Here is a 14,437-nt window from a genome sequence, read left to right on the forward strand (position 1 = left end):
TGAGTTCACATGTATAATCGGTATCTTTTGCATATCGGGAGAGAATTTGGAACTCTCAATTTAAAAAAGAAAATAAAGAAATTAAATAATTAAATGATAATTTAATTAATAATTTAATAATAAATTAAATAAGAAAATAAATAAATAATATGTTTTAAGAGCATTTTAAAAAAGATTAATAGTAGCAATTCATTACTTTTCAAAGAAAACTAGAAAATAAAAATCAGGCATAAAATCTAGCTAGCAAGCATGAAGTACTTTTTTTTTTTTTTTTTTTTTTTTAATGAAGTTCATTTTTTAAAAACCCAATAGAAAACTACATAAGAAAAGGTTGATAATTTCAAAAATTCTAAAAGGCCAAAAAATAACATTTTTCCTATCAACTATCCAAATGATAATACAAGAATGAAAAAGATTCTTATTACTTACGCCAGTGTCATATTGTTGCTAGGGTCAAGGCCAACTTCTATAACTGTAGTGCCTTCAATATCAACTTCTTTGCAAGGAGTTGTATTTCTACCAGTTACTCTGCAGGCCTGATAAAACCCATGCGGTTTCACTCGACCAGAGTCATTACCCACAAATACTTGTAGCACTACAGGTTCATTGTGTCCTTCCAGCTGGAATCAAATAGCAGAAAACAGAAAGTTAATTTCAATAGTCAAATTAAAAAATGAAATTTTTATAAAAAAGTAAGCATGTAGATACAAGGTAACAATGAAATTACCCAGTTTTCAAAAAAATATTAACAGATTAAGAAAAAAATTAAAAAAAAATATTCAAAGTTCTATTGGAATCATAAGATATTAATATATTATCTTATTATGTATTATATTAATATATAGTACAAAAATACTATATAAAACAAATTTATTAGCATTAATAAAATAATTAAATTTCATTTATGCTTTGATTTTTAGCTGGTGAAGTATAATTTATGAGTGGAGATTTGTTTAGAATGCCTAAATTTTATTAGAAGAGAAAGCTTTTATTATGGTAGAGAAAGGTTACCCAGGTATAATGGTGTCAAAGAAAAGAGTAGCAATGAAATACTTTTTCAATGCAGAAGAATGAACAGGAAAATTTTAGAGACATGAATAAAATGGCTTTTAAACCAATGTGTTGTTTGTTATATTCTTTTTTAAAGCTGTAATGTAATAAATATTTGTATTTTCATATACATTCCTCTTTTTTCTATTTTTTGCATATAGAAATGCTTGCTAAGTTTGTAACACTAGAGATATGGTTAGAAAGCACTTTGTTTAAAAAAAAAAAAGATCTGAACATTTTAAATAGATTGTGAGTTCAATGTATATGAGCAAGCAATGTGATATGGAATCCCAGATGCAATCTTGAGTCACAATGAGAAGCATAGCTTCTAAAATAAGGATGCAATAATCCTGCAGACTATATGTCTGATGCATAGTAAATGCTTAATAAATGCAAATTAATTCATACTGACAAGATAGATTGTTCAGAGAAAGCAACAACAATATTAAAACATCTCTAATTCATTCCACATGATGAAGAGTTAAAGAAATTGAAAATATTTGACTAGAAAAAGAATATGGAAAGGTTATAAAGGGGATTATATGGGCAATTATTATATATAAGTCATCTTCAACTAAAGTAGAGGAGAGTCTATTAGACTTTCTCTATTTCTAGAATGTAGTAGACCCATGTGCAACAGGGAGAAGTTAAAAATAGGCAAATTTAGATTTGATATGAGGGAACACATCTTAACAATTAGAGTATTCCCAAAATAGGACAGGCTGCCATGGGGAACAGTCAATTTGCCTTTACTATAAATCTTTAAACAGAGGATAAATGACAATACATTGTACAGGTTGTAGTGGGAAGTCTTTCAGGAAATGAATGGACTTAATATTCAGTGAAGTTCCTTCCAATAGGTTTATCATATCTTCCATCTTGCATTCTAATAATTTGTTTTTAATCAAGAAAAAGCGTTGTTTATTGACCATTTAAAAATTATTTTCCAAGATGATTCTGAAAATATGGAAGTCACTTATAAATTTTACTTAAATAACTACTCAACATGTTGCACTGAGTGAGTTGGTAACATGGTGTAGGTCTTTAAAATATTGAGTCAAAGGGCAAACAAAGCAAGTTAAAGTTTAATCCAATAAGATCAAATTTAAATACTGAACTTTTCTCCTTACCTACTTCTGTGTGCTACCAATAAGACTAACCATTGTGACAATACGCATTTAAATATTTATGAATGACTCTCAAAAAAGTATCATCACTTCTTTTATTTTTTTATTAGTGTACATAACTACAATTAGATTCTGAAGAAATTTATCAGTTATGGAAAATATAATTTGTTCATGAAACAAAAATCAATTTATTAATGTTAACTCCCTATCACTTCTGTGCAACTGTCATTTCTCTCAGAAAAAGAAACTATGGAGAGATCTATAAAGGGGAATATAAAGAAAATAACCATATGAATTTTCTTTTGTTTTAAATCTTTTTTTTAAGTTGTATGCAGCTTGAAAGCCCTGAAGTTTTATATTAAAATAGTTTATGTATTGTATTAATCGATAGGAAACTAAAAAATAAAATTGACTCCCAAGATCACTTAAAAAGACTAACTTATTGTTGTAACTATTAATTTGTTAAGTAAATTTTTTAAAGTTAATTCAGTCCAACAGTAACTGATTAATAACCAATTTTTCTGATCAAAAATATTGAACTAGTTTGTGTGTTTTGGAAAAACAACTTATACTATATCTATTCCATCACTCCCACAATTTTCTCTTAACTCCAGACTAAATCTCTAATTCTTTCAATGGTTTCTCATGACATAGATTAGAAGCTCTATTGTTTGTATTGTTCTCACCTAGATACTAGTCAACTTATCAATGAATTTCCTAAAGTGAAGAATCTAATAAGACTATGAGAAAGATTATTATAAAGATTCTGTTGTGCAATTAGTGACAACTTATATTAGTAGAAGATCATACTCAACTGAATTTTGTTGGTATGATTCAATAATAAAAAAATATTAGTTAATATTTAAGAGTTGAATTTTTGCCCATTAAAACCCAGTAACAAAATATATCATTAAACATGCAGTAAAATCTTAGTGGATGGTCAAATAAAATACCTTTACAGTAGGGAAACCTTGTTGTGTTCTATCTTTCACTGAACCACGGCTGCCCTCAGTCAGATACCTAGCTCTGTGCTGGGTCTCAGGTTGAACCACTATCTTCAGTTCTTTTCCCTCACTTTTAACAGGATACTGTCCACATAACATAGGACTCTTCTTTGCTCCAGCTCCTTTCTGATTTTCCAATGTTCTGAGAAGTAAAAGCACAACATTGAAAAAATGTTATAAAAGAATACTCAAGATGGCCAAATAAGATTAAGGAAGAAAACAGGATAAATGGGCAAGTCAAAGTAGGAACAAATGCTCTGTTTACTAACAAAATAATTATCTAGGGCAACATCCATATATAAAATACATCCATATATTAAGTTTTAGGATTTTCATCAAAAGTCAGATATGATCATATTTTTAAAATCAGAAAGTTGGTTAGAGGAGAAAATATATGTTTAGAGGTAGGAAGGGAGGGAATAAAAGACTGTGAGAAAAGGGGATAGCTTTTAGCATCATTCTCCCTAGTATTTAAATCCAAGTATATTTTAGTTCAAAGACTGTACCAAAAGTTTTCCCTTTTTTTTGAGTAGACTTTGAACATAGTACCATGTGTATCTATATCTATCCATATGCTTATAAAAATGCACATTTATATATATATACTCCATATAATGTTCTACGTATACTATCCAGATGAATTGGTGTTTCCTTGTCAGATTGGCAAAAAATAAAAAGGTGGGGGAGGGGGGGAGATTTAAAGAAAATCCATAATTATATCACAACCTTCTGAATGCCATTTTGTGATTCCTGGTATGTTTAACAGAATTTTTTTGCAAAGAAATATTACATCCACTTGCCAGTTGTATTCAAAGATAAACCTAAGGCAATCTTTCCCAGATGTGTTCTTCAAGTGTATGTTTCATTTTAGATATCAGTTTAGTTGACTTCTAATCAAAGAAGAACCTTAAAGCTCTCAAAGTACAGGTTTCCACAATTAGGATTTAAAGTATAAAGAGTACCCACCAGCTTGCGTTTCAAAAGTTTATTTATAAATTGAGGGTTTGGAGCTTAGAACACTTTCTTCATTTTTAGTTTTTCAGAAACAAAATTTTTAAATGGTGGATAGGCAACCAGCTTTACCTTCAAATTCTGATTCAATCCAAAATATACCATACATCATACACATAATAATAGTTAGCATTTATATAGTGATTTAAGATTTGCAAAGCCCTTTACAAATATTACTCATCTTTAAGAGGAAAAAATTGTCTATCACTTGAAATAATACCCTTTAAATTGATTCACAATTCTATTTGCCCTTAGTATCACTAACCTAGGCCTATACCATGACCCATGTGGTAAACCAAGTATTCAGTTTGAATTTTAGCTATGGCTTAATCCCAATTACCAGAAGGAGAAAGGAATAAGAATCGGAGATAACCTGAATCCAAAAGGTGAAAGAGGATCAGGTAGTCCTCAGAATGAAGTAGTTCTCTGTTCCCTTTTCCAGGAAAGAGTATAAAAAGGTAGGATTAATGAGGCTGGTATGAGCCCTGATGGCTAGCCAGACAGTTAGCCAATCCATCAGCCTGCTGGGAAGATAGGCAGCAATCAAAGCATGTAGCAGCAATAAAGGAACTAAGTTTCCTTACCAGCAATATTAAAAAGATGGAGAGAGAAAGAGATATTCTCATAGAGCCACAGCAACTATGAGAGGACTGGCAGGATGACGAGGCAGGATGGGAAAAGACACAACTGAAGCAGGTGATAGAAAAGGCAAGAAATGAAAAAAGGTTCTTGTGGTTATTAACAAACAGGACCAAAATTTCCACTTATTATAAAGGAGACTATATGGGAGACTATACTGTACTCATTACTCCATTTCAAAGACATCTAAACAAATAAAATTTAAAAATAACTTGTGATATGAAACTTCTTATATTCATTAACCTAGCTAAGAATCAAATTATTCAACCTGAATACTACATATATATAGAATCCCTATCAAGATATTCTATAATCACAGGAAATTCAATTGTGGTATTTTCAAATCATTTTATTAAAACCTCATGTAAAAATCTTTTGCATGTCAATTAGCTTAAAAGAAATGTTTTTGTTTTTCCTTTAAATAAATTAGTTTTTGAGAGGCTAATTATTAGAATAAATTTTACTCTTCTTACATATCAAAATGTTCTCTAATTTAGCACATCTGCTCAATTAACAGACAAAAGCTGAAAAGATCATACCAATGGAACTCTGATTTGGAGATTTAGGTTAAAATAGCTAAATCTTTAAAACTTTCTAAATACATCCAAGTATGCAACTTTTTCAAAAATTATTTTATTATTTCAAATCATATAATTTGGAATTCTTTTAAGGAATGATATCTAATAAGGATGATGTGGCAACTGTATGCAAGGTAACTTCTAAATGCCAATCTGAAAAGGAAAATTCACTGTCTTGGCATGTTTTTGTGTAAAATATTTTCAAGTGGAATTGACTCCTTTGCTTCCACAACCTTTTGTTCTATGATATTACATAGGAAAATTCTCATCACAGGCAAAAAAATCACTCACACAAAATAGGCATCATCTTTTGATGACATCATATCCAAAATTCTAGTTAACTTCATAATAAAGAAAAAATGAGGTTAGAGATTCACAGAATACTTGACAGAACTTGAAAATGATGTGATCCAAAATGACTAATTAAATATTTTAAACTTTAACCTCTTGATATTATGTTATACATGTCCTTGCCTCACAAAATCTTTACCAGCTGTTGTATATTAATCCACATATAGTATCTTTAATCTCAAAAAAAATATTGCCTAACATTCAAGGGCAAAGTCTTTTTTAAATGAGTCCTTGTATTTGGGTCTAATAAATATTCTGTATATTATTATAACAACTGGAAAAAATTTAAAATATAGTTTTCTGAAATTATTTACTGGTTTAATACACTGAATTTCACAATTCCTGATTTTAAAAAAAATCATTACACAGCTCTGTTGTTTAACACTTGTCTGGATAATAGATTTCTTTCAAAATCTTTTTTTTTTTTTTGTGAGTCAGATGGAGTTAAGTGACTTGTTCAGGATCACACAGTTAGGAAGTATTAAGTATCTGAGGACAGATTTGAACGCAGGTCCTCCTGACTTTAGGGCCAATGCTTTATCCATTGTGCCATCTAGCTGCCCCAAATACATTTCTAAACTATTAGAATTACACAAATTATCATAAAATATTCAAAGATCTTACATTAAAGAAAATTCCAGAATGTTACTGTTTACACTAATCTAAGTTCTACCTCACACTTCCTTACTTTTTTTTACATCTAAAGAATAGCATGAAAATTTTAATATTGGTTCTGTAAAATAATTTAAAATGCTTAACCTGACTGCATGTGATAAGCTATTCAAAGTTCATTTCTTATAAGCCTAAAACTATTCCATCTTTTCCATATGATTCTGAAGAGTTCACATTTTAATCATGAGTTAGTGTCAATTGTTTTTTCTTCTGAAAAAGTGCTAGAAAACTTCTTTTGTTTCATGAACTATTATGGAGGAGATTTTCATCTGACAAATCTTTTTGTACTTTCTTTTGGGTATCAATTCATGCCAAATATATATCTGCTTCAAAGGAAGAAATGCAAAATATCTAGAGGAAGGTCAATCAATATCTATGATACTTTTAGTCTGACTATATCTCTCATCTGAAAATTTGACTTTGCTTTCAATCTGCTTCTTCAGTAGTCATTTTTAGAAAGAAGCTGTTACCTTCTTTAAGCTTTCTTGAAGCTCAAATTACCTACATAATAAAAATCTACATTTAAATTACTTTGAAAATATAATAGCTTTACATGAGTTTTAGAAATCTAGACTCATAAATTTACCAGAGTATATTATCTACTATAAGGTTTTTCTGTAATCTTCATTAATTCAAACAACATTTTTGGAGGGCTTATTTTCTTGTCAAATTCTGCAAATGAAATATTCTAGAAATTTTTTCTATTCTTTTTCATGAAAACTTTCCAGAAAGGAGCATTTGTAACTCTTTAAAAATTTTTCTCTTAATCAAGATATGTACTGAGTTTTAAAAAAAATGTGTGTGTGTGTAGGTTTACTTAATAATTTATTCACAGTTAACCTTTTTTCCCTGAATGGAAGTATAAAGAATAACTATGAGAACAAAGAACATTTAGTGTAAAAGATACATTTTTCTTTTGGGAAGAGTAGGGGAAAGGGAATTTAAAGAACACTAAATATGTTCTCCAATATTATGCTGGACCTACTTTCCAACTCACCAAAGAAAGGTACTTATGATGTCATCAAGCAGTAAAACACTGGAGTTTCTCACTTTATTATAATAACATGTTAAATATGAAATTGTTAATAGCTACCAGGGCCCACCTAAAGAACTTTATCTGAAAAAATATAAAACAACTTTAAACTACAGAAGTGGTTTAAAATTCACTCTTCTAATTCTTAGATTATAAGAAAACATAAAAATTATGTCTAGCTATCAAGTGTCAAAATAAGAGGAACTAAAGAAGCTGTATGTTTATTTAAAAAAAAAAAAAAAGACAAAAAGAAAGAAAGAAACCCTGCCATATGCAATAGTGGATGAATATTTTGTAATGCAACTACTGAGATGTATTTAGTGAAAAGTGCAAACTGATAGAAATTAAAGAAAATGCAAATGTATTCCCTCCCAACCCTCATCCAATTCCCTTCCACACACGCAACCCAGAAGCACAGATAGAAATATGAATAAAGATTTATTTCTGGAAAAAAAATCAGATACAGAAAAGCATTCACATTAAAACATATTTGGGTCAATCAGTTCATCAGTATATATCAAACAAAAACTGAAAAATATGTCAAATTAGGACATCTCAACAAACTACCAACTCCTTTTTCCTTCTCTTCATTAAGTGAAGATAAAGACAAAGTTGCCAGCAATGTACTGAGAGCCTCATATACACAAGCAAAAAAAAGGTGAACAAATTACAATATGGGAAACAATCAATGTGCAAAGATTCCAATCTAGTTGTTTGTGAACTTCTTTGGGATTATTTTAAATAGGATTACTATAGATGTAAATTCCTAATGGTAAAAATCTTTTCTCAGTCTCAAGATAAAACCATTTAAAATTGAAAATGATTTCAAAATAGATTATGATTTTGCAGTCTCCAATGCCTATTAGATTCATCATGGAGTAACATTATTTGTTAGAATCCATTATTGTTAATTTTTCTTTAGTAAATTTTGGTGATTCTAGTTGAGAATGCTCATGATTTTCTGTTACAAAATTATCATTTCTAGCTTTATAAATAAATGTGAGCTCAACACCTCAAAAAGTCAAAGGGATGGTTTATTAGCTTTGTTTTGCACAATCGTGATAGAACTTTAAAAAATGTGAATACCAACCCATTTCCTGCTTTTGAGTTGCCTTTGCTGTCCGTGGTAAGCTGGGAAAGCACATAGTGAGGTGCTTTGGCACTGTCAGCATCAAATATATCCATGTTGGATTCTTCACAATCTCGCCGTTTGACCCCTGGCCTCTGCTTTGGGTTTCGTTTTCGTGATTTTCGTGGTACCTCCGTGTTATCATTGTAGGAACTGGTGCTCATGTTACTGAAGTTGGAGGGAGAATCCTCTATCCACATACTGCAGCTCTGCTCAGACTCCAGTCCACAGCCCTCATCCTGGCAGGACATCCGGCTGTTATCCAGCAAGTCCTCAGGTGGCGGCGAGATGTACAGGACTGTGTGCCGCTTCGGTGTTGGCGGATGCTGCTGGACTGTGTTACCGGTTAACTGCTTTTCACTTACCCCTCGGTTACTTACCCCCACGGCTGAGGAGCAGCTCTCCACTTGCATAGCCTTGCTGTCGGTGACTGAGGTAGAATAAATGGTAGGGCTGGAAGAGGTGGTAAAGGAGCTGCAAGCACCGCCCATGGAGGAAGAGGAAGGAGCTGAAGAAGCATCTGCAGTGTACAATTCAAGAGTCAATACACCATACATATTTTCACCTATGCTGGCTAGCAGTCCCATTGAAAATGTGATTTGTGAACTGATTATTTTTCCCCAAAATGAATAGTTGGAATTTGGTAAGTTTTAGAATACAAATGCTTCAAGCAATACAAGGCCTAAGCAATAAAATGATTTTTAAAGATGCCCAAATAGCATTATTTTATTTATAATCAATATATATATTAACTCTAACTTTAATTTTAAAGTTGTACATAAGCTGCAGAGCAAGAATAAAGATTTTGTTGCCTCAGCTGGACTGATTCTTTAGAATTTAAGTCATATAAAATAAAAAAAGAAACCCCAATGTGAAATGTATGCTTGTAGTCCATATTCAATGCCAATTAAATCATTTATTATAATAAATTTGAAAAAGTGGGACTGTGCTTAGCCACAAAATATTAAAATAAGTTTCTAACCTATGAAGCAGAGAACTACAGGTCATTTTTAATGCAGACACTCCCTGCTTCAGAGGCAAATCCTGGAATAAAAATATGAGAAAATAAATGAGAAAAGAGCTGCTGGTTATTCCAGATATCAATTATAAAATGAGAAATAGGAAAAAATATATATATAAAATTAACTGAATTGTAGGAAAATGGAACTGGCACCAGTCATTGCAGACCAGAAGAATAGGGATGAAAACGATTTGATTTGGAACATGCGGGGCATTCTACAAGATAAGCAAATTGTACTACCTTCAATCTCCAGAGGTTAGAAGTGGCAGTTTAAAATTACAATCTCTGAAATTAATCAGCCCTTCAATAGAGAATAAAAACCAAAGTGAAAGTTCAATCACTGGGTATTTTTCACTTATAAAGTTAGTAACAGTGCCTTGCACAAAGAAGATACTCAATAAATATTACACTAAATACTACTGTCCACTTCCTTTCTCCTTAAAAAAAGGGATGTTGTTATTTCAATTAAGTGAACTCTTTCTGACATGACTAACATCAAGTTTTAATAATTGTAAATGAAAAAAATTAAGATGATAAAATCTCTAGAGAGCAGCAGAATCAATTCCTATGAAAGGATTTTTATAAAACCATTATTCTGATCTATTATGCCTTGGTAATAAAGATAAAAAGGATTCATATTCTGAGTGAAAGATTTTTAAAAACTGTGGCATTTGGCAGAACAGCTCATTGAAATTTACATTTTAGTTCTTAACAGCATAATTTTTGAGGCAAACCTGTATTTTTCAGAGTAAATTAGAAGTTGTAGTCATTCCTGTAATTTTAGAAGTACTGTAGTATCTTCTATAAGAAACAAAATAGAAAGTTCATGGCCTGAAAAAAAAGAATAGGCAAGACTTATTAGGCCACTGAAACTGTTGTAAAAAGTCTAAAATGAATCTTTACCAATATCCAAACAGGCCACGTTTTAAATTGGAATGATAAATTTTAATTTTTTTTAAAATGGGGGAATGGATAAATGGATTTGAAATTGTTACATTTAAAAGAACCATAAGAAATGTATGCTAAAAATTAACATTTTTATAATTAAAGTCAAAGTGCCAATATTCTATTGTTAAGATAACAAAGAATGTATTAGAATATTTGGAAACTAAACAAAAATTACACACCCCCAAAATAATGTGTGGTTGTCAAGTTTCAAGAGCACAATAAATATGTCATTCATCAATAAGGTGCTCTACATTCAGCCACATGGAAGATTTTCTTTGCTACCGTAAGTTCTGAAGAACCTGGAGCAGTTAGATGATACCAGTTCCATTTTCCAGAGTTTATATCCTCATCAAATGCAGTAGCTGAAATCGGAAGATTCAGTCACTTTAAACTGCATTCCAATTTAAAGAATTTATCCTTTTTTTGCATCATGCATTAATGCAATGTTTTCTTAGTAAATAAATACTTTTAAAGATTTTTTAAAACTACAAAATCTATTTTCTAATGTCAGTGACAGTTTAGAAGCTGATTTGCAGCTACTTTGTGTTTAAATACAAAGTTCTTCTCTCATCTTTTGAGAAATATTAAATTAATTAATAATAGGGGGGAAAAAAAGTGTTACCTTGAACATTCCCTTCCATCTGTTCCAACTATTGGCAAAATTGATTCTATTTCTTTTTGTGTCTTCTACACTCTCATTCTCAAAGAAATACAAGTATGCAGCATGCAGTGTTTGCAAGTGGAACACACAGAACATGCAGCATGAATGCTGTGGACTTGTATTTCAATAAAGCAGCTTTTCCCCCTTTGTTCTTAACAGTTACATTAAAACTAACACCATGCACAAGAAAATGCAGAATATGAAAATCTCAGGGATTCCTGTCCGTGACAGACTAAAGTCATACATAAAAAGAAAACAAGCATGCCCCCAAAAGCAGGCCATGAAGTTTAAGGTGAGGAAAAAAGGTCCATCACTTTAGAGAATTTAATATTCAAGATGTGACCTAGATTTTATGGTGAACATAAATTTCTTCTGACAAGTACAATACCAGAAAAATCTTTGTAAGAAAAAATGAAATAATAAAACAATCTTATATGTAAAGTCTGTTCGAGGACAGGGATGCCAAACTGTGACATCATACCCTACATAAATTAACTATGTACCTTGCTTGGAAACCTAACACACAATAATTGTTTTTACCTGTAGCTTCCTGGATATACTTATTAAATAAAAGAGTTATTAGCACAGACTACAAAGCTAGAAATACCAACACTATCAGACAACACCAGTAAACATCTTTAAAATTAAGACATTATAATATGAAAACCTATCCATACTTTTGCCTTTAAAATTATAATATTTTTGCTCATCCCCACCCTCATGTTAAGAGAACACTTGTATAATACTTCACAAAAAGATATCTATTGTGTTTTGTTAGAGGTAAAGGATATCATATGTGGAGTCATTAGACTATATATATTATTGAATTAACACAAATAATTGTTATATTGAATTAAATCAAAATCAGAATGTATCACTTTTACATATTTAGGAGATACATCAGATTTGTTTATTTTGTAATTTAGCATTAGACATACTATCTAGATACTATTCTATGTTACATTACTTGAAAGGGGAGGGGGAAGCAAAATTTTAGTATTTCCAAATAGTTGTTTAGTATTTTCAGAGAATACCTTCTACACCAAGTCTCTTTGCCCATTAAATGTACTGTGATTGGAAAAAGCAATATACCTTATACTAGCCTACTTTTAAAAACTTAAAATAATAACAAAAATAATTTGTAAGAAAATTATTAAGATTCCTGAACTTCACTCATGCATTACCAACATTCACAGCAACTAGGAATACATGAAACAGATTTTAAATATCTAGAATTTTTTTTTCTTATAATCATATCCAAAAAGTTAGTTGTAAAGAATTTCATTTGGAGCTCTAGAAACTAAAGAGCATTTAGATGCCATTTATATAGTTTTCCCTCCCATAGCTGATTATTTGAACATTATTTTTATGAAGTTTATTAGGGATTCTTTTTTTATTATTTTCCTTATATGAGATTTCATTAGTTTTTTTTTTTTTTTTAACAAACTTATGAATATCTCATCTTTATTTTGGAAATGTCTTATGACTACCCATTAAATATGTTCATATATCTTTATATGTAAATCTATTTCAATTGCCAACTTTTTGTTTTAATATTTCTCTCTTTAAATCATGAGACTACTAATGTTTCCATTTCAGGACAGTTTTTTAAAACTCAGCAGCAGAAAAAGCTTCATTTTTTAACTAATTTCTTTCAAATTATAGAATTAAAGTTAAAAGTTAAACATTTTGTCTTATTATTTCCTCATCATCCCTAAAAGAGAGAAATAAATTCCTACTGATATGTCCCTTTTATGAATTTATGTAATCATCCTCCAAGAAGATTCATTTTCTTTGAACCAAAGGTGATTTACACAAAATAAGTTTATCATTTATCCCATGGCATTTCATGTGACCTCGAAGGGTATAAATAACTAAAAATTCCTACTGTCTATACACAGGAATTTCTAATCTTAAGATGAGCTAATTCTAAAATTATAAGTGAGGGCAAGACTTATTTGCTGTTGGGTTCTATTTCTAGGCCTATTAATGTAAAATAAATTCCACTGTTGGCAAATAGATGTTTGTGTCTAAAAAACTAAATGCTACCTTTAAATTAAAATGTCCTATCTTTTATAAAAGTTAGCTTGAGATATTGCTCTGAATTATTTGAATTATTAAGGTTCATGCTGAAAATACAAAACAGCCAGGATATGAACAATTGAAGGGTAAAATCTACATGAAGCACCAAAAGGCTACTGTATTTACTTTTAGTTCTAAATTTGTTCCCCCTCCAACAAATATAAAAATTTTAAGTAACATATTGCATATAAATCAAATTTTATCTTCCTTTGGTAGGAATAAATTCTATTTAAATATTAAGAAATGTTATGTGACATAATGAGTGGAGTGAGAAAGGCATTCTGCCTCTTGACATTCTCTAGCTTTATGACCTTGAGCAAATAAATTAAATTCTCTGTTTTTCAGTTTCCTCATCTGTAGGCTGGGAACAATAATAGCATGGACCTCCCAGAGTTGTTGTGAAGATCAAATGATTTAATATATTTGTGTCAAGTACTTTGCAAACCTTAAAACACTATATTAATACTAGCTGCCATAGTAATAACTATAATATTTTCAAAACCTACCATCATATAACAGATATATGCACAAATCTCTATATGCACAAATCTCTAAATATATTTTATCAGAGAGCTTTTTAATGATTGCTGCTGACTATGAAAGAAATTGTCATTTTTGTGGAATTCATCAAACTCTTTAGAAAATTCTTTTAGAGCCACAAAGATTCTTTAAAGCCCTAAAAGAAAAATCAAATCACTTTTGATAGATTTTTCAATAACATATAGCTAAAACTATATCCAGTGTTCCAGGTAAGCCAATAGTGGAAGGAAAGAAGGCAAACCATTAACTATTCAGAAAGCAATCAGAAAAATAAACAGAAAAATCAACACTGGTAAATTTGGAAACAGTTTCTTGCCCCAAATCCATACTATTCAGTTAAACAATTACATATTTTGTTTTAACCTCACTCGCAGCATTAATGTAAAACAAAACATCTTGTCAGATAAAAATCAGTGGATTAGAAAGATATACTTTCAGAAGAAAGAAAAAAAAATACTCAGAGGAAATAATTCTAGGTTCCATACTCATGTTGCCAAAAGACGGAGACATGAACAAGAACATACAAAGTGGCTGCAAATCTGCTTTGTTTTTTTTTTTTCCAACATCTTCATGCCAACCTGGGTTTATTTT

The 14,437-nt window shown here is 30.4% G+C and overlaps 1 protein-coding gene across 7 annotated transcripts in view; it reads right to left on the minus strand.

Annotated features, from left to right (window-relative positions):
- NFAT5 (nuclear factor of activated T cells 5) overlaps positions 1 to 14,437 on the minus strand; it is a 136,160-nt gene that overhangs the window by 49,997 nt on the left and 71,726 nt on the right. For 2 of the 7 annotated variants that reach the window (XM_074286101.1, XM_074286103.1), the window contains exons 2-5: positions 9,577 to 9,638; positions 8,975 to 9,114; positions 3,131 to 3,323; positions 430 to 620 (exon numbers count right to left, since the gene is read on the minus strand). In XM_074286101.1, the coding sequence (XP_074142202.1) occupies positions 430 to 620; positions 3,131 to 3,323; positions 8,975 to 9,114 (524 nt within the window). In that variant the 5' untranslated portion in view covers positions 9,577 to 9,638. Of the gene's footprint in view, positions 1 to 429; positions 621 to 3,130; positions 3,324 to 8,555; positions 9,115 to 9,576; positions 9,639 to 14,437 lie in introns of all 7 variants that reach the window. The other 5 variants (XM_074286099.1, XM_074286100.1, XM_074286097.1 and 2 more) reach the window with 3 other exon arrangements.

This window comes from Sminthopsis crassicaudata, chromosome 2, assembly GCF_048593235.1.
Source record: "Sminthopsis crassicaudata isolate SCR6 chromosome 2, ASM4859323v1, whole genome shotgun sequence".
In the NCBI taxonomy this organism is placed as follows: Eukaryota; Metazoa; Chordata; class Mammalia; order Dasyuromorphia; family Dasyuridae; genus Sminthopsis; species Sminthopsis crassicaudata.